Source organism: Suillus paluster (assembly GCF_016628075.1).
Source record: "Suillus paluster strain FC165 chromosome Unknown EDB91scaffold_151, whole genome shotgun sequence".
Classification (NCBI taxonomy): domain Eukaryota; kingdom Fungi; phylum Basidiomycota; class Agaricomycetes; order Boletales; family Suillaceae; genus Suillus; species Suillus paluster.
The window spans coordinates 41388-65896 of record NW_024537711.1 but is presented as its reverse complement, the minus strand read 5'-3'; the positions used below and the strand labels follow the sequence as shown (position 1 = coordinate 65896).

The 24509-nt window shown below is 49.1% G+C and overlaps 6 protein-coding genes across 6 annotated transcripts; 2 read left to right on the top strand and 4 right to left on the bottom strand.

Annotated features, from left to right (window-relative positions):
• Positions 1 to 386: 386 nt before the first annotated feature.
• On the bottom strand, positions 387 to 1096 carry EDB91DRAFT_1255704 (uncharacterized protein; the record flags this gene model as incomplete). The annotated part of the gene is made up of 3 exons (XM_041324028.1): positions 387 to 473; positions 524 to 820; positions 872 to 1096. 3 exons carry the CDS (start codon positions 1094 to 1096, stop codon positions 387 to 389), a joined length of 609 nt encoding a protein of 202 aa, XP_041169998.1.
• A 228-nt stretch (positions 1097 to 1324) lies between these two features.
• Positions 1325 to 4758, bottom strand: EDB91DRAFT_1087854 (uncharacterized protein; the record flags this gene model as incomplete). The annotated part of the gene is made up of 12 exons (XM_041316304.1): positions 1325 to 1570; positions 1677 to 1853; positions 1904 to 2493; positions 2544 to 2953; positions 3029 to 3126; positions 3184 to 3202; positions 3370 to 3516; positions 3544 to 3820; positions 3853 to 3935; positions 4017 to 4159; positions 4222 to 4441; positions 4640 to 4758. The coding sequence occupies 12 exons, from the start codon at positions 4756 to 4758 to the stop codon at positions 1325 to 1327; spliced, it is 2529 nt and encodes an 842-aa protein (XP_041169997.1).
• Positions 4759 to 4991: 233 nt separating this feature from the next.
• Positions 4992 to 6982, top strand: EDB91DRAFT_1255701 (uncharacterized protein; the record flags this gene model as incomplete). The annotated part of the gene is made up of 5 exons (XM_041324027.1): positions 4992 to 5219; positions 5284 to 5702; positions 5758 to 5861; positions 5917 to 6090; positions 6144 to 6982. 5 exons carry the CDS (start codon positions 4992 to 4994, stop codon positions 6980 to 6982), a joined length of 1764 nt encoding a protein of 587 aa, XP_041169996.1.
• Positions 6983 to 8062: 1080 nt separating this feature from the next.
• EDB91DRAFT_1087852 (uncharacterized protein) lies at positions 8063 to 8769 on the bottom strand (the record flags this gene model as incomplete). The annotated part of the gene is made up of 4 exons (XM_041316303.1): positions 8063 to 8154; positions 8208 to 8318; positions 8368 to 8583; positions 8631 to 8769. The coding sequence occupies 4 exons, from the start codon at positions 8767 to 8769 to the stop codon at positions 8063 to 8065; spliced, it is 558 nt and encodes a 185-aa protein (XP_041169995.1).
• A 216-nt stretch (positions 8770 to 8985) lies between these two features.
• On the top strand, positions 8986 to 12171 carry EDB91DRAFT_1087851 (uncharacterized protein; the record flags this gene model as incomplete). The annotated part of the gene is made up of 10 exons (XM_041316302.1): positions 8986 to 9123; positions 9177 to 9476; positions 9548 to 9692; positions 9741 to 10021; positions 10287 to 10425; positions 10476 to 11166; positions 11235 to 11405; positions 11533 to 11648; positions 11713 to 11844; positions 11867 to 12171. The coding sequence occupies 10 exons, from the start codon at positions 8986 to 8988 to the stop codon at positions 12169 to 12171; spliced, it is 2418 nt and encodes an 805-aa protein (XP_041169994.1).
• A 10130-nt stretch (positions 12172 to 22301) lies between these two features.
• On the bottom strand, positions 22302 to 23602 carry EDB91DRAFT_1255695 (uncharacterized protein; the record flags this gene model as incomplete). Its single annotated transcript, XM_041324026.1, has 5 exons — positions 22302 to 22667; positions 22720 to 22915; positions 22972 to 23231; positions 23284 to 23497; positions 23553 to 23602. The coding sequence occupies 5 exons, from the start codon at positions 23600 to 23602 to the stop codon at positions 22302 to 22304; spliced, it is 1086 nt and encodes a 361-aa protein (XP_041169993.1).
• Between the last annotated feature and the right edge of the window lie 907 nt (positions 23603 to 24509).

Sequence of the window (24509 nt, the reverse complement as noted above, 5' to 3'; positions counted from 1 at the left end):
CTAACTGCCAAGCACCAAGTGTCGAGCACTCAGAAATTCATTCTGGAGGCATTCAATGCCAGTCATCAGTACCAAGGAGCAGGACCCGGGACACGGAGTCTTCGGCCCTCGGTACTTGGTAAAAAGTGCTGATAGGTCGGTCCTTGGTGCTCACTCTGTATGTGGGACTCGGTGATTCTGTACATTTGAATATGTCTATGGTATATACATGCTGGCGTGCTGAAGCATAACAGCCTTCCTATGGATCCCAATCATTCCTGCAATCCATTGCTGCACACCCCCCTGGCTCGCTGCAATTGGGTGAGGATACCAGTGTACATATGTATCTCACCCATCTTATCTCTGATGCCCTCCCGCTGTTCTTCGATCAATGTCACCAATCGTTCTCAAATCCACCGAAGTCCCATAAGAGATGGGATGGAGGTTTGATCCACCATCTCTGGAAGAATCAGACCATCCTCCTCAACACCGCCCTGGATGTTTCAATTCATCAACTGTAATTAAAATGGTGCTCGGTGCTTACCAGCCAGTGCTCATAGTGGAATCCACAACACTCCATGACCCGATTCCATTGCCAAGGTTCGTTTGGAATGGTGGTGTGCCCCATCCACCACGGAGTATCATAGTCTGGAATGATGTGGGAGGGATTGCCGGGAGCTGCGCGATCTTGAAGCCGACCCAGATGAGCTGCAAAGACATGGTCCGGAACCTCGGTCCAGCTTTGCTGCGGGATCAAGAGCAGCAGATGAGTGATGGGGATTGGCATGACCGAAATGATGTTGTGTGCAGCTGAGTACTGCAGGAGCGGTGTCACAAAGGTCTGTCGGTGATGTCAGAATTGACTACAACATAGACATCATTCACTGCTCACCAAGATCTCCCATTGAAGCCAAGTTTTGAAATGGGTGATTCGTGCGCACGGCAAATCCATCTCAGCTGCCTCTTTCTGATATTGAGCAACACATGCTCGGATACGTGATGCAGCCATTGTCAATGTAGCTGCGATATCTGCGGTGCTGAGAGTGATTGGCTGATAGGGAAGATCTCTATCTTGGCTGGCAGAAGTCGATGTACCACTTGGATGTGAGTCAGACATGTCTGATGGAAGAGTAGACACAATGGAAATAAGAATAACAGTAGTTCAGGGCATCAAAGTATGAGTGGCAATAACAATGACAGTGGTTCAGGGTGTAGATATACGGGCAGCTGATGGATGGATGACATTTTCAAACTCCGCCATCATTCCCGTGACACAACCGAACCCTGGGCCACACAATGATTCACATTACTAGGATGTATGCTAGAAATTTGCAGTGGTTAATATTCACTCATCTTCGGGATATATTGGCATCATCGTAAGATCCTGAAAAGCAGCCTGCACATCCTGTGCAAGCAATGAGTACATTCGGGATTGTCTTGCCACGTAGGAGGCATGACCCTGAAGCTGGCTGTCCGATGACTCCCTCATATGTGCATCCAATTGGGCTGCTTTGCATGAGAAGAAGTTGCATGTCCAGTCCATCTCCAGTTCCACCACCGTAAGTTCTTCAATCCATTGATCCCTCAGAGCCTTCGCCCGAAGCCAATGAACTCAGTAAACTTCACACCAGTTCGGTCAGATCATCCCCGCATTTTGAAAGTATGCCCGAACTTACATTTGTCATTCCACGACTCACTTGGCCCCGATAAATTGATGTCGAGAGACAAGAACCAGGCAAGGGACTCGTTCCGCTGACCTCAGGCATTTGGATCACTGACTGCAGTGCTGATCTTGAGCTGTTCTTGGAGCAGAGGTTTGGTATTTCTGAAGCTGGTGCTGCCCCAGACCAAGTTTCATCATTTGCTTCCTTGTCCTGTTGTATATACTGGCATTCAGAGACACAGCCTGCTGAACCGACATCACCTGGGACCATGCCCGAGTCTTCAAAGCTTGCGACTTCGCCTGCCTAATGGTGGTTCGGAAAAGGACTGCCTTGTTGCACAAGTGTATTCGGAGATTGTGAAGGGCATCATTGGCCTGTCCTTCATGAAGCGACATCTCCAGCGGAATCAGATCCTCTGCTAAGCAGTGTTGGAGTCGGTCCAGCCCAACATTGGATGGCAATGGGATGACAGTGAGCTCGGGTGTGTTTCGGTAGGTATTGAGAGTCTCGGTGAACTCATCTGGGCCATTGTCAAGATCATCGAGAATTGCACAACTCAAGTCCTCCGGATCTTCATCACTATTGAATCCATCTCCAGAATGCAGGAGAGCGGACTGAGTAAATCCATCGATCTGTCCCTGCACCCAATCGCGTTGACGGGCGATGTTTAATCTCTGGGTCTCGGTAGGTCTTTGTCCGAGTCTCTGGACCTCGATGAGCAATGCGATCTGAGCTTCTTCGATCGCCAATCCCATTGATATCCATGTTGCGACTGATCGGCGGGAAGGTGATGCATGACAAGCATCATTCTCCTCCAGTAATCTCAGCTCAATCTCCTTCTTGCTTGGTGCTGCAGGCGCCATAAGGTCAAACACTTTGATGTCCATGGAATGATCTCACCCTTCCAGATATTGATCTCATATATGTCCATTACAGCGGGATCATGTATTCTGCTCGACTGCGCGACCCTTTCACTCGCCAACCACACAGTCTTTGAACTTTCTGGTGCCCCCTCATCGAGTCTATCAAATGCCTTCCCACTTTCGGCGATGCCATGCTTTGCCCCTTTGAATTTCCAGCAAAGCATCCTTTTCATGCAAATCATCTTGCAAAAATTGGAATCATTCATCTGAAAATCTAGACATTCTTTTCTATGTGGCGACGACATTCCCTGAGTGGAAGGAGATATGAGGTTGAGGGAGGCCCACAGGGTCTCCATGATCTCTCCATTGATGCGACCTATGCCTTCGATGAAGTTCGACGCATATCTCACATAGCAGCTGTCCTGATGTCCATGGATATGCCAAAGCCTGATTCCAGGAACTATGGTCAGCTCCGGAACCATCATCAAGAATGGACCTCAATCGACCCGAGTGCGAAGATACTTGTTGTATTGACAGTTGATGTCATAGAAGGTGACAGCCCTGGTGATGCCTTTCATGTTGTATGATGCAGCCTCGCATAGGGCATAATCCATGTTCATCTGTCTGAAATCAATTCGTGGTTACTTCCAGGCCATGGAATGGTGATTTTCACTGACCTCTCGCCTTTCTGAAAATCTACAATCGAGTGTGGAACAAAACAGCCGTGTCGGGCGCAGGCCACCCCCCCGATCCCGGTGGACTCCAGCTTGTGCCGAGCCGCATTTGCTTGATTGACAGCTCAATGATTGTTGCAGCTTGACCTTTCCAAAGAATCGGTAGCTACTGCAAGATGCCTCTGGTACCTGTCCTTTCCAACCATAAATCCAAATCCATCGGACAGCCATACTTCATCATCCGGGTTGATAGGATGCAGGTGTTCCACTTTGAAGTTCCCATCCATTACGAACGACCTGGTGTATTTCCAGCTTGAAGTTGTTAATATCCTCATCCTTGATTGCATATTCACGAAGACTCACTCATCAAGTGATTCTTCTGTCGTCAGAGATAGATTAATGCCAGGCTGAGGGCATGCCGGGCAGAACAATGCTAGGTCCCCTGGCTCGCAGTGGTTGGAATGATGGCCAAAGCCATGCCACTTCATGTTCTTCAAGTGTCGCCACTGCTGGGAGACCCTCATGAGCTCTCGGTATTGATCCTGCCCACGTCCCCTGTGAGTATAAACATCCTTAGAAGGTATAGACTGTCCCCTACCGGCATGAGGTGTGGAAATGTGCTCAAGGTCATTCGCCGAAGCTTGTTGTAATAATTCATTGCCAAGGTGCCACATTCAAGGTTGTCCAGCAGAAAATCATCGAGAATGCTGAATGTGAACAAGGTCTTCGGCCTGTTGAAAGATGCAGCGAACAAGCTGTGTCGAAACATTTGAATGTCCAGACTCATTGCATCGGGACAGCCGCAGCATCGCACCTCGAGCTGGTGGACTCTGGACCTGTTGACAATGACCATGGTATTGTCCTTCGGCTGGAACTCAGGGCCCGAGACAGATGGTAAATCTTCTGGTTCGATGTGATCATCGGATTCATCTTCTTGAAACAAATCCCACTTATCCATGAGAACCGGACATTGCTTTCCCTCATGACTGATGTGTATCACGAGTCCGACATGAGCGAGACAACTTTGCTCGAAGAACTGACCATTCCACTGACTGATCCAGTGGAAGGGATTGCATCGATGTCGACTCCTGCAGCAGCCCGTGCAATACAGAGGCTCCCCAAGACAATCTTGACATTTGTATACCCCATCCTGATCACAGATGGAGCACCTCCTATTTGCTGGGGGAGCTTCTTGATCGAGGAGGTGATGGAGATATGATTCCTGCTTTGGCAGCCATTGCCTAAGGTAATCGTTCTGACTCTGCATTGAATTAATTCAGCCACATTTCGATTGACTGTGCAACATCTTCAATGAACTTGCCATGGTTTTCGGAAGGTGCAAGGGCTCAAATGATCCTTCGTTGAGCTCATACACATCATTGGCGATGTCTTCCCACAAAGGCGGAGCCTGAGCATGATCGAGTATTGGTGATTCCGGGGGGGGGATGGAGGCATGCACCTGCTGGCATGTTTCATCACGCTAGCCAGTGGGACCTTGACCCATCTCTTCCTACCTTTCCTGCCCCTTGCTTCCACCCTGTATGATTTCTGCACAGGGGTCGATGGAGTGATCTTCATCTTACTTCTGATGTTGTTGGCCGAGGTTTCGCTGAGGGAGGTCAAACAATTTGTGATTCCATTATGGGGTCATCCAGTCTTGTTGTAGGCTTATTACGAATTCATTTGGATGCAAGGCAGTGCATCCGAAATTCATTGATGAACCAAGATGTAAGGTTTGCTCAGATTTGAACTCAGGACAATTATTTCTTCAATGTTGCCTCCCATATGTGCATCCTGCACTCCATTTTACCATGGCTAGATTGGGGGATTCCATTCACTTCTCAGACAGAAGACACGGACAATGTTTACAACCGAGACAAAAGCTCACGGAACAAGAGATCTTGGAACTCAAAAACTACCTTCCTGAGTGGACTGCCACAAAATGGCACGAGAAACCGGGAATATTCACAGCCATAGCTCGAGCAGCAAGATTGTTTGCTCCAAAGCTTGACCATGGACAATTAAAAAAGGGGAAGCAGGTGATGCATCCATGCAGGTTAAAACCTTAATGTTTTCAACACTGATTGTTTGTTGTTCGCTCAGATCTATAAAACCTGGTTGTTCAACAACAAGAAAAAGAAGGAAATGAAGGACATGATAAAGTATGGGAGGAAATGGACCCCTAGGATGGTGGTCTATCAGCAGAACAGAGATGATGTGCTCAAGAGGATCGAGGCGGAATACAGGGCGAAGCCAGGAGCTCCGGATATGTTCAAGTATTACCAGGCAACCGTCTGTAAGGTGATGGAAGAATTGTCTGATGAAGAGTTGGAGAAGGTGAAAGAAACAGCCGACAAATGGTCCAACAACATTCCTCCTCCCGAGATTCAAGCACAAGTCGCCGGTAAGAAGGGACCCGCATACATGGAGCACTTCTCCAATGAGATGTGGAGACAATGCAGGATGAGAGTGTTTGTATTGTCTGCCTGGAAGAATGAGCAGGGCCAAGTGCTATTCGGAACGTGAGTGCATTGCAAATGTTATCCTAGACCTGATATCTCAACAGATTTCCTGTAGGCACGATGATAATGAGGCATTGGGAGACAGGGACAGCTTCATGAAGACAAAGGACTGGGAGGATATCGAACCAATTTGGCAGGAGTATGCACAAGCACAGTTCAGTGAGTGTTACAGCTATTGGGATGCGGAGGGTGACATTGATGGTTCCTGTGATAGGTGCCGAGGCAAGGGATGGCGAACGACAGGAGAAGGAACATCGAAAAAGACCTAGGAAACCGGCCTTCGAACTGGACATGAATGGGGAAGGCATCCCTTCACTTCCGGACACCGTGCAAACAAAGCTCGAGGAGAAGAAGGCAATAGTGAGGGCGTTTCTTACAACACACCATCGTGAGTTTGCAGTGGCAACATCCTGCGAGAATCGGTTGACCGGATGTGACCAGGACTCTGTTCTGGCATTGACAAGGCCGTCGTCCCTTGGAGCGCCATTGTAGAATGTGAGGATGCCGTTGTATCACTGATGTATCTTCTGAGCGGGGTGCATTTGAAGGACCCTTCAAAGTTGCAAAACTCTGATGCAACAGCCTTGCTGAACTTCTGGTATGCTCGCCAGGAGAATGGTGATGATCCGATCTTCCTGTTCAAAGCATGGAAGAACAAAGTTGGCAACATGATGAAACCAGTCTCGACCGGGGGATCAGACGAGTCATCGTCCGACGAGTCTCATGCTTGCATCCCTCACTGGGGCATCATGATCAGGAGGCCACAGGATTCATCAACGGAATCCGAGATCGATGGTCGGCTGCACCATGCCCTTGCTGCCAATGCCCACCGGCTCTCCGAAAACAACCGAGTGTCATCGGAGGATGATAGTCCGGGGGATGATGACTCTGGCACGGATGAGGACAGTGCTAGAACCGTCCATAAGGGGGTTCGGGTAGCGCCAGGACCGCTATCAGCCTGGAACATCAGGCAAGGAGTGCAACACCCGCTTCCAAAGCCTCACCCGGTGAGGCCGGCAAGGCCAGTGCAACAGGCTGCTCGTCCACTGCTGGGGTCACAGATGGGTGATCTCCTCACGGGGTTGACTCGTGCAAACCGAGGAGTCAACCGTCAAAACGAAGCTACAACTGAGGAGGAGACACATGTGTCCCCGGTGCCAAAGGGAATCCAGCGACAGAAAAAGGTGATTGTGGGACCTCCGAGCAGAACTCAAAGTAAGACCATGGAAAAGTCATTAGATATTCCTAGGAGAGTCACTAGAGCGAGGGCAGGGAAGTAACTGCATCATACCACATCATGTCAGTGTAGTCAGCCGAATCCTCCGAGAGTACTGAGTATCAAGGACAATGACCATGTAGTCTGTGCAATACACAGATCATCAACCATCAATGCAGATGACCGAGTACTGATGAATGATTGCTGACGACTTAGAACCGCCGATCGAATACCAGTGGCCTATTACTGACCACTGACTGCCGAAGACCGAACACCAAATATCAACTGCTGAAGACTATGTATTGATGATTGACTGCCAAGGACAAAGGACTTCCGACCAAATACCAATGGCTGATTACCGATTACCGACGACCGACGGCCGATTGCCGACGACCAACAATCGACTGCCGATGTCTGGTCATCAGCAGTCGATAGTCGGTCGCTGGCAATCGATAGTCGGTCGTCGGCAATTGGCCGTCGGTACTTGGCCGTCGGCACTCGGTCGTTGGCAATTGGCCATTGGTATTCGGTCAGAGGTCCTTGGCCCTCAGCAGTCGATCTGCATAGGGCCAAACACCAAATTGCTGACGACCAACGATCGACTGCCGAAGCCCAATGATCGACTGCCGACGACTGGATGCTGACGATCAGCTGTCGAGTGCAAAGGGCCAAATGCCAAATGCCTTGCTGGTAGGTGGACATTGGTCGGCAGTCGGCAATCGGCATACAGGACTTCATCATCAACAGTTGTTTTTGTGATCGTTAGGGCTTGGGCATCGGTACTCGGTAACCGATGCTCGACGATCACTCTTCAATGCAGAGAATGGAGATCTCAGTTGTCGGTCGAAGTATTTTTAGTCAATTGTGCCCGGTTGCAAAGTCAAAGGGAATCTCCTATTCCATGTGTCTGGTGGAAGTCACATATGATGATTGTATACTAATATGAGGATTATGGTCATGTGCTATCTACATCTTCGGGTATCCTACTTTGACCCTGGTGAATTTGGGTCTCGAACCGTTGAATCAGTGAATCTACTACTTTGAGCATTTTGATGCTCGCCTGCTCGGCCCTCTGCATCCTTCGAAGCTCCCAATTGGCCCGTGCCAGCTTGTTGGATGTCTCCGCCCAAGCAGTTCGAAATGGTCACTCTGCCTCCAGGAGCTGCGGTATGGACGGGTCAGGAAGGTTTCTGTGAGTAGTTGTGAAGTTGGCCAGTCGGGCTTCAAGATTCTGCACTACGATAGCAATGAGAACGACATGCTGACATAGACCTGCAATTAATACTTACATCCGACATCATGATATGACCCAAAAGGCCGGAACTCCTGAACCATAGCTTGGAGCTCTTCGTTGTTGAGTGCTGGAGGTGCCGGAAGGCAGTCGGCATTGGGTGGATTCACTGATGGAGTGAATCAGGTAAGGAATTCCTAGTGTCACGAAGCACTTACAATATTCCATGGGTTCATCGGACATCTCTTCTGGCCCAAGGTACAGTGCCAGACTGATGGCTTGGCCCGGGGGATCACTACTCACATGGTGGGACAGCTCGGGCGCACCAATCCTACCATCAAAGTCGTCTTCCAGGCTGAGATATAGCTCCCGACTGATGTGCGGGGGCATGGATTCGTACTCCACCTCATCGTCCGGCCCAAGATACAAGTCATCTGATTGCATGTGTTAACAAATGGAAGCATGTAGGAAGACATCTTACCGAACATCGGCCGTTCCTCTCCCATCCACGGATCTGTCAAGCTTGTCGACGATTGTGCTTGACCACCATTGTCGATGTCCATTTCGATGATGTCAGTCACCGGTGGTTCCGTGAATTGCACTGTGGGGTGAGAGTGCATTGGGCTTGATGGTCTAACTGATCCACAGATCTCACAATTTGATCCTTGAAATGAGTGGATTATTTGCAAACTCCTGAAATGTGAACATTGTGCAAATAATCCACAACAATGAAATATTTATTGACCAAAGTTCAATTGACTTGTGTCTTTGTAAACTGCTTCCTTGCCAGCTGTCACTAAATTTCATAACTTTTATTATTGATACATTCATCCTTGATGTCCAACCAAGCCGACAAGTCCATGGCCAATCTCAAGGAGATCACTGGCCAACTTCTCGCGATCGTCCGCACTGCCCGACAAATTCCCCCTGGTCCAAGTCACTTCGCTCTGGCGACCCAGGCAAGTGAATTAGTGGTGCGTATATGATATCAAACACATATTATACATGATTGCTCATCTTCTATCAGGCAAGGGCAGTCCGGGATCATGGCAACTCAATATGCCTTCCCGGTCTTGTCTTGTTTTGTTCACGGGAGTTCATCCGGACTCGCAACTGTTCTCCGCAGGAGGCCCCGAACTGGCGGAGCATCGGCCATGACAACCCTCAACTCATGCGGCACAGCTGGCGCAGCAAGGCCCTCACCTGGCAAGCCTTGGGCGACCACTCATTCGATCTTGCACACGAGGTCGATGGTGGTGACACCAACAATGCTCCCGGTCCCTCAACAAGCGTGGATGGTGATGCTTTGGAGAAGGGGAAAGGGAAGGTGAGGGAAGTGGAGCCGGAGAAGGAGAAGGAGAGTGAAAAGCCGAAGGATGAGCAGGAGAAGCCACACAGGAAGCGGCCTTTTTCCTGAATGTCGAAGCCGGTCCCAAAGTTGGCGATGAAGATGCCGAAGAGGGGAAAGTTGGGGCAGGAATGGAAATTGAGGGAATCGGTGGATTCATCGGACGAGGAGGAGGAAGAGGACGGGTCCTTGAAGGTATGTTTTGTTTTTTCTATGTTGATGTTCACTCATGCAGTGGTGTAGCCCCGCTCAGACACACCATCGGTGATTGTCACTCAGCGGGTTTCCCCCGCCCAACCATCAAGGCCCTCTGGGCCTCCCTGATCCCTGGGCTCTCTGAAGAAGGCCCCCTTCGGCCCTGGAACGGTAAGCTAGACTGCTTACCTCGGGTCCCCAAATCTAACATTCAGCAGACACCTCCGCTCATGCGCCCTGACATCCCCGAGTCATCTCAAGCGACTTCCGAGAGCCCGAGGGATGTGGCCCCAGTTGTGGACGCTGGGGCCATTCTCATTCTGGGACCGGTGAGTCCCATAAAGATATATTTCGCTGTCCCAACTGACTGACCATCCCCCACAGAACAACCCATGCAGGTGTTGCACGCAGTATGAGCTGCTGTGCACCACCAGGTTCAATAAGCGGAAGGGCATGGCCCTTATGTCATGTGTCCTGTGCACGACGAAGAAGGTCAAGTGCATCTCGGCACGTCTCGGGTCCCTAGCCTCCACCACTTGAGGACGGTCTACCGAGTGCTCGAGGGCCTCCTTGACAGGCCCATCAACCTCCCAGTCAGCAGTGTGGACCCGAAGCCAATCCCAGGGGCCGTCGGTAGCTCCAAGTGAGCCTCAGGGCATCCCACCCAAGCCACGGTCCCGGGGCCGAAGCAAGCCCTCGGGCTCGGCGACAATGCCCATCCCCCCTGCAGCTGGTAAGTCAATTCAATTGATGAAACATTTACCGTTATTGATTTGATTCCAGTCATTGCATCATTGAGTTCAGCTGCCCCCCATGCATCCCAGGACCTCCCGATCCCAGACCTCCACTGGATGTCGATCACAATTCATGAGAGCGCGAATTGCATCACAGCTCTGGAGGCTCGTGCCTCTGAACAGGAGAGCACAATCGATACACTCCGAAGGCTGCATGAGAGCCTTCGATGTCAGATCATGCAGCAACATCTGTCATTCCCCCTCCTGCATTCTCCTCCCGCTGCAACTTCATCTCTACTCCTTGATCAAGCCGCTCCTGGGTCGCAGTCCCATGTGCACTTGGCACCCTTGCCGCTCATCGACTTCAGCACCAACTCGACAGGTGAGGAATCCTCCACCATTGTTGCCCTGGTAATGGAGCCAACAATCCCACCCTCTCAGACTGAAGCGGTGTTGGACCCTGCTCCTGCCATTGCATCGACAGTTCCTGTCGATGCAGTTCACAGCCTGGCCGATGATGGCGCCTCCACCTTCGCATTGGCCTTCGCACTTCCGGGCCCCCCGGAAATGCACCCCAGCCCTTTGGAGACTCCCGCAGACGGCCCCCTGGAAATGCACCCCAGCCCTTTGGAGACTCCTGAGGATGGCCCAGGCGTCGCTGAGATTGTTGAGTGTGGGTCGCCCCTCAACCTCCTTCCGGAATATGATTCCAGTGATGAGCAGGACGCCACGATGCAAATGTAGATATACCATGATCCATTGTACTATAGTGTGAATACTATGAATTGTTTGTACCATAGAATTGTAGAGTACTCAACAATCAGTACCGCATACCCAACATTATGCAAACCTCTGAGCCCCGCGCATGTAACAAAGAGTCCCAAGGACCGAGTCCCGAGCATCTCGGTGCTCGGTACTCGGTCTTTGCCTTTCCGCTTTCAATCCTCGGCTCTCCAAGTCCCAAGCATCTTGGTGCTTGGTACTCGGTCTTTGCCTTTCAGCTTTCAATCCTCAGCTCTCCGAGTCCCGAGCATCTCAGTGCTCGGAACTCAGTCTTTGCCTTTCAGCTTTTGATCCTCGGCTCTCCGACCTCAATACCTCAGTAGTTGGTTCAGCTCTCGGTACTTGATACTGGGTGACCGGTTCACAATCCCCAACCCTTTGTACCAGTACTCAGTTCTCGGTACTCAGTACCTGGTTCGGCCCTTGGTACATGTACTCGGTACTTGACACTCGGTGACCGGCTCGCAATCCCCAACCCTCGGTACCCGGTACTCAGTTCTCAGTACTCGACCCTCGCTACTTGATCCTCGCTGCCCGGTTCAATATCCCCGATCCTCAGCACTCAGTTGTCAGCCCTCAGTCCTCAATCCTCGGTACTCGATACTCGGTGCCTGGGTCACCATCCCCAGCCCTCGGTACTCAGTACTCATTTCTCAGAACTCCACACCCAGGTCGCGATTCGCCATCCTCGATCCTCAGTGCTCGGTTCTCAGCTCTTGGTACTCAACCCTCGGGACTTGATCCTCACTCCGCGGTTTGCCATCTCCAATCCTCAGTACTTAGTATTCAGTACACGGTACTCCATTGGCCATACTCGGTACTTGCGGTTTGCCACCCTTGATCCTCGGTATTCGGTCCTTCAGTACTTGATCCTCACTGCCCGGTTCGCCATCCCCGATCCTCGGTACTCAGGACTCGGTACTTGGTGCTCCGTTTGCCATACTCAATACTCATTTATATGACGGTTCTTGCTCCTCGATCCTCCATGCTCAATAATCATTGATGCACCTACATCATCTAACTGATTGGTCTGATTTACCACCACTTCAACCCATCCATCCTCACAGCATTCATTCATCTCGGTCCACCCATACATACTTTACATATCCACCTCGGCCTACCGGTGTATAAGATATTCATTCACCTCGGCCCACCCGTTCATCTCATATACATATGAGATCCATCTATCTTGGCCCATCCGTCTATATTATATATGTCTTACCTTGGCCCACCCATATACAATATACATCGATCTCAGCCCATCGGTACATATGATATATCCCTCCCTTGGCCCATCGGTACATATGAGATTCATCTCCCTCAGCCCATCCATCCATATGATATGCATCTCTCTCGGCCCACATCTACCTCGGCCCATCCGTCTATATGATACATCTATCTTGCCACATCCATCCATATGATTCACATCCACTTCGGCCCATCCGTCCATATAATATACTAATACCTCAGCCCACTCATCTTTATGATCCATCTCCCTCAGCCAACTCATCTACTGTATTCTACTCTAGATATTACCTAGATGGGCCCACCCATCTCCATCGGGAATAATTTGCCTCTCGGCCCACCCATCTTCAATGAGGATATTATTACATTGGCCCATGGTCCGCTAACCCGTCTAAGATGGTGTATTATGTCCCTCGGCTGGCCCGTCTAAGACGGAGTTTGGTCACTGTAGTATGTGAATATCTAAGTGATAAATGTACCGGGGATTGCAGCCAACATGCCCAGACCACTGGATGACATGGAATCATCTTCTATATCATCATCCGGCCCAAGGTATAAATCATCTAAGGCATGTAAGATAAATACATAGATAAGGCATAGTACAAATAGATCTTACCTGTTGATGTACAGGACTGTGTTGAATCATCTACGTCCATTGAATAATGCTCGGTCACCAGAGGATTGTTAAATCTGACTGTTGGATGTGAATTCATGTTGAGGGACAGATGTACCAATAATTGATTGTGTACTTGAAGTTCAACTGAAGTCCAGCAACTTCCGAAAGTTGAACCATCGCCAAACAAAGCCAAACAAATCAACAAAGTTTTACATGGTCGTTCAACTGCCTGTTTTCCCTCTAAAACTTCATCATTTTCACATCTGATTCAAAGATTTACACATCTTTCTCATCATTCAACATGTCCACTGCAGCTGAAACCTCTTTTGCCAAACTTAAGGCAATCACTAGGCAGATTGTTGACATTGTCCGCGCGGCTCGGCTGCTCCCACCCAGCAACAGCCACTTGGCTCTGAAAGCACAAGTCACTGAACTGGTGGTATGTGGTTTTTCCTTTTTTTGTTTTTGTTTTCTCTAATGTCTGAGCAGGCTAAGACTGTCTGGGACCATGAGGATGCACCTTGCATTCCAGGCATAGTCTTGTCCTGCTCCAAGGAGTTACTTCACATTCGGCAGATGTCCCCCCAGGATTCACCTGACTGGTGCAGCATCGGCCATAACAATAAGCGCCTCCAGAAGCACAGCTGGTGCCACAAGGTCTCCGCATGGGAGGCTTTAGGCAACCGGACGTTCGATCTTCCTGTTGATGCCCCCAAATCCCCTGACACTGTCACGGTCGACCTTCCCTCCCCACCTGCCATCACTGGCAGCATTGCCAGCCCATCGTCCGGCACTACCAACGAGTCCCAGGGGAAGCGTAAGGATAAGGGTAAGGGTAAGGCATTAGATGCTGACCCGGAACCTGAGGCGGATGGGAGTAGGAAGAGGAAATTGCCCCTGATTTTGGGACCCTCCTCCCAACCGCTGAAATCCACGATGAAGAGTCACAAGAGGGCAAAGTCAGGTTGTGTTGTGAAGTCAGCCGAGTTTGTGGAGTCCGAGGACAAACATCAGGAGAAGGTATGTCATTCCGTTTTTTTTTCGTTCACTCATTATTTTGCAGCTGGCTGCCCAAGGAGGGCTGGTCGTCTTACTTCATCGTCTCACCTCAGTCTCGCCCCGGATCCCCAAGAAGGCACCTTTTGGCCCTGCGAAGGTATGTCCAATTTATGCCCAGATCACTCCCTGTCATCCTTACCTTCATCAGGTAATTGCCAGAAAGCGTGCAGACGTCGCTGGGCACACGGACTCGATGTCCAACACCCCTGTGGTCACCCCAGTGGTGGCACCAACTGTCATCAATGGCCCTGCTGGAAGCCGTCTGGAGGTCATCAAGTACTTGGACTCGACGTCCACCCCTGCGGTCACCCTCGACATGCCGCCAACTGTCATTGATACAGATGACATTCTCATTCCCGGACCCATGAGTACTTTGAAAATTCATTGGGCATCTGTTAAGGTTGTGCTCAAGGGAGAGGTTACTCAAAGGGCTTCGGCTTCAGCTCGTGTGCTGCGCCCCTTACCCGAGTACGTGCCCTTTAATTTCCAGGGGACAGAGGGGAAGTCCGACGGAAGTCCGGGGAGTTCCGGAGGACTTAGTGTCAGTGGAGTTCGGCAGAACTCCGGAAGGTTTATACGGGGGACAAAGTAAGGCTACTACAGAAGTCCGGAGTAGAAACTGAACAGAGGTTAGACTACCCTAAGGTAGAGCCAGAGAAGTAGTCCTAAGGTTTAACCCCTAAGACTCGGAGGTGGACAAGAGATGAGACTCAAGTCCGGAGATTGCAGGAATGAGCAGAACTAAGATGATATTCAAACTGAGGAGTTCCGGAGTATTACAGGGGTTTATATACTGTAGGTATCTTGTAAGTAAATCAGTCAGCAAAGGTAAGGGCTATGTACGAAGCATGTGGAAAGTCTATTAGTAAGTATAACAGATCAACGCAGTGAAGTTGGAAATGAAGTAAGAATGGACGGATCAGTAAGCATAGCGGAATAGGACATAACCGGTAACCGGAGCAATAGCTAATCTAAAAGGAGTTAGGGGTGAGTGCGGAGATGAAGGCGAAGCGCCGGGCAGAATAGTAAGACAGAGGACTGGACTTCAATGAAGTAGATCCGGAATTCCGGGTCCGGAGGTACAGGATATGACAGCAACCTTCAACTCACTGAACAAACAGAACAACCCATGCTGGGCTTGCAACAATGCGGAGTTGCCCTGCACAACCCAGTTCAACAAGAGGACTGGGAAAGGCCTTCTCTCCTGTGTTTTCTGCAACACAAAGAAGGTAAAGTGTTTTTCCATCACCCTCAGAAGTCCACTAAAACGATCACGGGGTAAGTCGACCACCCGGAAGGCCAGGTCCCGTCCACCTTCCAAAGGTCTGTCCACCTCCCAACCAAAGGCCCAGACCTGCAGCCAATCTCGTGGTGTAGCCGGAGCTACTGGTGCCGGTGCTACTGGAACTGCCAGTGGGTCTGCTCTGACCGCGCCTAAGATGCGTGGTCGCAGCAAAACAATAACTGCTGTCAAGGCACCCACCCCACCACCTACACCCTCACCTGCACCAGCTCGTAAGTCTTTCAAATTTCTCATCATCATCTTATCTTATTAGTTTGTAGTGATTGCATCTTCGAGTGCCCGTGTGCCTCGTGCGGCTCTCGATGTCCCCATGCCGGACCTCCATTCCATGGCAATCAGTATTTGCGATAGTGCCAGATGCATCAAGGCTCTTGAGGATCTTGTTGCCAAGAAGGGCAGACATATCGATACCCTCAGCAGGCTCCATGAGAGCCTTTGATGCGAAACCATGGAACACCATCCCTCATTTCCCCTTCCCACTACTCCGGCAATTGCAATGTCTTTGTTGCTTGATCAATCTGTCACTGGAACAACGTCACCCTCCCAATCCGCACTCCCTCCTCTCATTGATCTTTCAATCGCAGTGATGGAGCCCACACCCTCGAAAATTGAGGATCCCTCTGCCATCGATGGTCTCACATTTGAGCCAAGCCAAGGTTCAACCAGCCCCAGACCCATCACCTACTCCCCCAACTGCCAGAGACATTTTGGTGCCGGATGATCCATGCAACCTTGTCCTGGAATACAATTCTGCTGATGACATGGATGTTGAGGTCAAGGTTTAAGTTGAAGGTGGTGATGAGGGTCATCTGGGTAGGTTGAAATGTCTACATAATTGGTAGTTAGATTTCTGTAAATGTTGTTGAAATGCATTGTACCTCTGGCATACCCAAAGAAGGAATCATCGAGTTCCAGGTGACTATACTGATGTCCGGTTAACATCTAACGCGTCCAGGTACTAATATCAGCTCCAGGTATTTTGTAAATTGAACACATCACCAGTACCGAGTACAGAGTACTGAGTTCTGAGTTCTGGGCATCGAGTATCAACTACCGAGTTCCAGGCACTGAGTACCGAGTTACCAAGTCCAAGTTCTGGCATCAAGTGCCAAATACCGAGTTCTGGGCACTGAGTACGCATTCCGAGTTCAGGCATGCGAGTGCCAATACCGAGTTCCGGGCATCGAGCACCGAAAAACAGACATAAATAAACATTTTGTAAATTGAACAAATCACCAAGTACCAAGTGTTGAGTGCCGGGTTTCAGCACTTGGTACTCTATGCCCGGAACTCGGTGCGCCCAGTGTGTGTAGGAAAATAGACTCTGGGTGGATTCAGAAAGTCTAACAAAGGGTGCGAGACTTATACTCCGTCCCGGAGGGGATTGCTACTGGGTAGTGAGTCCTCAAATAAGTGCGAGGAAACAAAGACTAGACTCTGTCTAGTGACCCGAAGGGTTTACGGTCCTACTAGGACTGGGAACACAAAGATGGCGGAAGGTTCCCGACAAGCGGAACTAATGCGTGACGAGCAGAACTAACGGAACAACACGGAACAACAGAACAAATGGGGAACAAACAGAACTACTGGGGAACAAACGGAGGGAAAAGAAACTACGAGCCTGCAGGAGGATGATTGGGCAAAGTTGGACCAGGCTTGTGTCTGGTACTTGCTCCGAGTCGTCAGATCCGATGTTGGGCATTTCAAGCGGAACTCACGGGGGCAGGAACGATGCAATGTGATCAGGAATAGATTCGGGAAGGTATTTTAGACAGTGAGTGGAGTACTGGGAAGTACTCTGTAAGTGGAAGTGGAGTCGAGTCTATCAGAAGGTAAAAAACTAAGATCCCATCTATTGCTACCTATATAGGAAGGGGTTCCGAAATGTGCTATGCTACAGACGGGTGAGGCTGTGAGATAAGGAATTGGTCCTGAGTAGCGGAAGGATCCATACAAGTACTGTAACACATGGGAAATGAGATAGGAACATGTTAGTAACACGGGGAACGTAGCTAGTACTCACCAGCAAGGATGGAAGGACAAGGACAGGACGGAGGAGGATGTTCCAAAGGCTAAAAGGATATGATGCGTGTGGTACACGATTGTTCCGCTGGGTTCCGCTTGGTTCCGCTTGGTTCCATGTAGTGGACAGCTCGGGGAAGATGCGGATGGATAGCTGGATGGTAGCAGAACGCACGGGAAAATGGTGGGAAGGCATGGGAATTATATGGGATACAGGCCTACAGTGGGGACGTTCCCACACTGGAACTTGGTATTTGGCACTCAATGCCCAGAACTCGGAACTCAGTACTCAGTGCCTGGAACTCGGTATTTGGCACTCAATGCCCAGAACTCAGAACTCGGTACTTGGTGCCCAGAACTCAGTATTTTGCACTCAATGCCCAGAACTCGGAACTCAGTACTCGGTGCCCAGAACTCAGTAGTTGGCACTCAATGCCCAGAACTCAGTGCCTGGAACTCGGTACTTGGTGATTTGTTCAATTCCTTGATAGATGTTACCCAGACGTCCATATTAGTTACCCGGAACTCGGTACTCGGTATTAGGTACTTGGTGATTTGTCTAATTTACGAAATGTTGTATTCAGGGTTTCATGTTTCTCATTTCAGTGGTCGATGATAGGTGTATGCACTCATACAGTGGGTATGTACTGGTGCCTACATCAGCACACTGATTAGTATGTTATCCAACTATCTCAGCCCACTGATGTTTATAACACTCATTCTTCTGGGCCCACCCGTCTATATGATATCAACCATCTCGGCCCACCCGTCTATATAATATACTACTACCTCGGCCCATACGTCTATATGATATGTATCTGGGCCCACTGGTATATGTGATATCCAACTACCTTGGCCCACCCATCTATATGATATCTAATGAATCGCTCTCTCAGCCCACCCCTTTATATGATAACAATTACCTCGGCCCACCTGTCTACATGATATACCCCCTGAGTCGGCCCACCCATCTACACAATATACTACTACCTCGGCTCACCCGTCTACATAATATACCCCCTACCTCAGCCCACCTGTCTATGTAATATACCCTACCTCAGCCCACCTGTCAATATGATATTGTTAGATACCGTGCTGGCTCAGGAAGCAGAGGGGTTGGGGCTTGGTCAGCTCTTGCGCTGTGCCCTTGGCCAAGTACGTGCCCTGAATTTGGAGCGGGTCCGACATTGTCCGATGGTAGGACGAGTGGACCGCTTAGGTCCACTTTGAGTGTCGGAGGGTAAGAGCTGCTAGCGGTGGACCGACTAGGAGTGGAGTGGAGAAGGTGGGGGATAGTGTAGAAGGTAGAGAGGAGCAGGGGGAATGCTGGATAGGAGCGGAGAGGAAAAGAGAAGACTTAGAGCGCAGCTCTAAGTCGGAGTGGAGGGTCGGAGGTGACAACAAGGTGAAACTTGTGTCCAGAGGAGGCAAGGTCCTATTGAGAATTCTCACAAGTAGTAACTGCAAGAAGACAAGTAATATTAAGACTGGGGAAAATATCTAAGTACAGGATATGTTATATACTTCTAAGTATGAGGCAGTGATCAGGATAACTATGTTGTAAAGCTATGTACCAAGGATATAATTTGTAAGTACTTACACAGGCAAAGACATAAGTCGGAGCGGATATCAATATGTATGCGTCGGATCAGCGATAGAGCGGTAAGAAGAATTACTGGTGATCCGGAAGTAAGGGTCTATGTACCGAAGGGGAAAGTATATATCTAAAAGGGGAAAGAGGTTCCAGTTGAATGGAGACATTATGGAAGGGGACTGGTCGGGTGGTCAAGCAGAAGCGTAGAAGCGGAATGCAGACTGTGATTGGACAGAGCGGAGGATGGATGGAGCGGAGGTGGTCGGAGAGCGGAGTGGATATTAATATTGGAGTGGTCGGATCAGGTATATGACAGATATATGATAAACTGCTCCCCCAGCCCACCTGTCTATATAATATACTACTACCTCGGCCCACCCGTCTATATAATAATACCACTACATTGGCCCACCTGTCTATATGATATATAATAAACTGCTCCTTTGGCCCACCTGTCTAGATAATAAGGTCACTACATCAGCCCACCCGTCTATATAATATACATGTCCATCCTACTCTACATATTGGATGACTTCCCATAGACAAAATAGTGCGGACTATCATATACCGGACTTTGAAAAACAATTTCCAAATTACCCAATAAGATATTCTATATGAAAAACCAAACCATAGGTCAATGGAATATCATGGATGATATCATATATCAGTATCAAGTGCTGCAAAACAAGATAGAGATGGAAGCAATTGATGAAGAAGAATCTGCACTCCTTGTTGCAGCTACTGTACTGGTGGGAACCGAGCTGACTCGACAAGAACGCATTGACAGACGTCAACCACAACAACAATACCTTTTCCATGCACAGCTCCTTCCAAATCCACAGATGAGTACCCTGTGGCAAGCTTTATTTGCAAGCCAGAATGATCGAGCCTTCATTACAACCATGGGCTTTGACATGGAAACATTCGCCTTCATACTAGCATCTGGCTTTGCAAAACATTGGTATCATACACCCATTCCTCGTGACGACATCAGTCAGTATGCCAATCCTCATGTCAAACATCGATCTCTTGATGCTGGAGGTGCCCTCGGCCTCATATTGTACTACCTAAACTCCACAATGCATCAAATTAGTCTGCAACAGATTTTCTCACTCATCCCGACAACACTTTCATGGTACCTTTCATTTGGCCTGTGCATACTCCTCCTCACTCTGTGCAACATGGCTAATGCCAAGATCTGTTGGTTGCATGGAGACGAGTTTGAGGAATGCAGCGCTCTTGTGGTGGTGCGTCATGCGTGACTTCAAGGGGCCTTTGGTAGCATAGATGGCTTGAAACTTCCTGTGCAAACATCAGACGACATTGATATCGAAAATGCCATGTTCAATGGCTGGTTGTCAGAGCATTTTATCAGTTTGGTTCTTGCATTTTCATCACAAGGTAAGCCTCGTTTATCTTTAAACAAACTTCTACTAATGACATGTATCTCAGGCATAATCATAGCAGCAAGGACAAATGCACCAGGGAGCTGGCACGACTCTCGCATTGCGAAGGAAATTTATGCCACCCTTCGAGATCACACTCCTGCAGGCTACTATATTGTGGCTGACACTGCCTTCCCCCATGGAAGCAACGACATTGATGGCCGCATCTGTGCACCTCTCAAACAGGGTCAAACTGTATGAGGCTCAGCAGCGGACATAGAGGAATGCATGGCATTCAATGATGAATTACTTTCATACCGACAGATGGCTGAATGGGGTATGTGAGGCCTCCAAGGTGTTACATGAAACCTCTCGGATGAGATCTGGCGGCGCTAAACCCGCAAGGGGTGTTCAAAGTGTGGCCTTTGGCGCTAGCCCAGCAAGGAGCTTGCCTGAGCTAAGTCTAAGTAAGGGTTGAGGCCCTTACTTGTGTAGAGTCAATTGGAGCTTCTTGAGGATACGATCCAAGAGATGGAGTTCAACTCAAGAGTATCATCTCAAGAGAAGATGGTTCTGTGTACAGAGGGAGTTCTCTTAGACAAGAGAAGTTCAGACCCAATGACAAGTATCAGATGAGAACCGAGTAGATTCAAGTTAGAGAATCTGTCTACAGTACAAGTGAGATATATATACATAAGGGTGATATACCGGTGGAGCGGTAAGGGTACAGGGTAAGCAGAGGCAATACCGAGTCAGTGGTAAGGGTCAAGGGTTGTGTGAGTCATAAGTAAAAAGGGGTAAGAAGTACTGGTTGAACAGTAAGGGTAAAGGGCATGGGGAATCCCCATCAATAAGGGAACCGAAACAGTGGATAGGGCATAGGGTTCGGGAGACGCCATGGCTTCTGTGATCTAGGGGAAGAAGCAAGAGCTTCTTGCATTTCAGAACAATGGGATCAAGAAAAGAGATGAAAATAGAATAGTTGTAACCATGGTCCAGGTCTAGACAAGTCTGAAGAATGAAATGATGTGTAACGCTCATGTTACTGTAACACAAGGCACATTTGGCTGTCTCTGTGTTCCACTTGATATATTGGACAAAGAGGCCCGGGGTGACCTTATTGAAACATGTGTGCATCTGCACAATCTGCGTGCAAAGAGGGTGGGCATCAACCAAATACGTACTGTGTATATGAATCATTGGCAGGCCACTGACAAAGTCATTGAGGTTTGGCGTGATTTTGAAAACATGCTATTCTCAGAGCAAAGGCAGAAGGACCGGGTCACTAGATTTCATGTAACATTAGAGTACCAGTGAATACTAACTACTGGCTTTGGAGAATGGAACAAAACAGGATGACTTGTGGGGATGCATGAACAAATTATGATGTGCAAAGGACTTGTAAAACTGTATTGAAGGAAACATGAAAACTTGAAGACTTGTATAGTCAAGTCAATTAAAAACTGAGAGAACATGAGGGATAGAATAAAAGTTAGTAGAATAAAAGAATGCATGATGAGGGGGCATCATCTAAATAGTTATTTAGCTTCCCTTCCGACAAATGATGGCCCTCCAACGTCTTCTTCAGCAGATGAGTCATGATCATATGGCAGAAATTCTTCATCTGTTAACCACCTGATCAACTGGCCTCCATCTGGGGAATGCTCATGCATCATGGAATTCCTTTTGGGAGGCGGGGAATGCATCTTCCTATGGCGCCGACCACCCAATCCCAATGTCTGAGACTGCAACATCTTGACATGCAGATCTGCCATGTCACAGGCACATTGAGAGTCGTACAGCTTGCTTCGCAAATCAAACGCTTGTGCATGAAGTGTGTCAATTCTGGCCTGTGCATCTCGCAGCTGCTAGGCCTGTGCCATCAGCTGAGTATTAGCAAGACTCCAATCTGCTTGTTCTTCGTCACGAGCTCGCTGTGTAGCAGGATCGAATGCCCCCGACAGACGAGTTAGCAACTCCACAGCAGCACCATGTGCATTGTGTCGCAGAGCTGGAGCTTCAGTATGTGTGGCCTTCGTAACAGCCACATGTTGTGGCTCATCTAGAGCCGAAGAGACAGAGCAAGTATTGTCATCATCACAGTTGTCATCAAACTCCATGTCGTTGAGATCACGTGTACCTGCACGTTCGTTGATGAGTGCATCAATTTGATGTGCACGGGTGACATCAGGAGGGCAAACACCATCTCCAGTGGGCTTGGTAGTCTTGATGAGCTGTGAAGAGCACAGTGAGAGGAGATTGAACAAGTAGAGGCTGGGATCTTACCTGTTTAAATTTCGTTTTGAGGGAACTGACTTTTCGGTCTGGACGTCCCCATTTTGTTGCCCACTCTGAGAACTTGGCATGTATGGCCTGCCAGCCTCGCTGGCCTAGTGGCAGTTCCTTTTCGACAAAGCCGAGAAGTGCCTTGGTGTCAGCAGTAGTATAATTGTTAGAGCCTGATGGGCGCCCGCACTTGACTCTGATGTCACTATCATCATCGGCCATGATTTCACGGGCACACTTGGTGGGTCGCACTCCCATTTTTCCTTGCCCTTGGCTTTGGTGGTGCGACGAGCCCCAGCTGTTTTTGAGGCAGCGGCATAGCCATGTGCCTCAGCAATGACCACTGGGTCAGTTAAGTCCAGATCAGCATCATTGGGAAGCGGACGGAGGACCGGATCAATGGTGTTATGGTTGAATTTATGCTGAGTGAGTTGTGAACCGCTTGCGACAGGGGAAGGTGAAGGGGGGTGCTGATGCTGGGTAGAGAATTTGGCTGGGGTGTTAAGGGCATACTGGGGCCATTGCACATTCAGTTAAACACATTGCTACATAAGTAGAACATACCTGATAACCCTGAGGGCAAGTTCCATCAGTCCTTGGAGTGAGTGACACAGTACCATTCAGCCCAGTGTGAACAAAAGGATCAGGCTGTGAGACGTGCAATGGATGTGCAACTGGCTGTGCGATCCCAGGGTGTGGTTGCCACATCCCAGTTCGGTCGTGACTGTATGCATTGCCAGCGCTATCATAGTGCAATTCAATAGTCATGAGTATAGAACTTCAATGAAGTGTAGTATCAGAGAGAGAAAGGACCCAGATCAACGAATGCTCACCTTGTGCTCCTCAAAAGGGTCTCCTTATATGCCAGGCGTCCGACGGCCATTGGTCACCATCATTGTGGACTTTCATGCCAAGCTACTGCAATGCAAAGGGCCCTGACATGGTTTCTGTCCAACGAGATGGTGTGTTAAGGTCGTGCTCAAGGGAGAGGTTACTCAAAGGGCTTTGGCTTCAGCTCGTGCACTGCGCCCCTTACCCGAGTACATGCCCTTTAATTTCCGGGGGACAGAGGGGAAGTCCAACGGAAGTCTGGGGAGTTCCGGAGGACTTAGTGTCAGTGGAGTTCGGCAGAACTCCGGAAGGTTTATGCAGGGATGGAGTAAGGCTACTATGGAAGTCTGGAGTAGAAACTGAACAGAGGTTAGACTACCCTAAGGTAGAGCTGGAGAAGTAGTCCTAAGGTTTAACCCCTAAGACTCGGAGGTGGACAAGAGATGAGACTCAAGTCCGGAGATTGCAGGGATGAGCAGAACTAAGATGATATTCGAACTGAGGAGTTCTGGAGTATTACAGGGGTTTATATACTGTAGGTATCATGTAAGTAAATCAGTCAGCAAAGGTAAGAGCTATGTACGAAGCATGTGGAAAGTCTATTACTAAGTGTAACGGATCAAAGCAGTGAAGTCGGAAATGAAGTAAGAATGGACGGATCAATAAGCATAGTGGAAAGGACATAACTGGTGACCGGAGCAATAGCTAATCTAAAAGGAGTTAGGGGTGAGTATGGAGATGAAGGCAGAGCGCCAGGCAGAATAGCAGGATGGAGAACCGGACTTTAATGGGGTAGATCCGGAATTCCAGATCTGGAGGTACAGGATATGACATGGTGCAAACACAGAAGGTAGGGTTGGAGAATGAAAATTTCTTGAGGGGACTTTCACATTGGACACCAGTTGTCTATCATAACATTAACATTGAAACATAAGGAGGCACTGCTGTCCCTGTGGCGA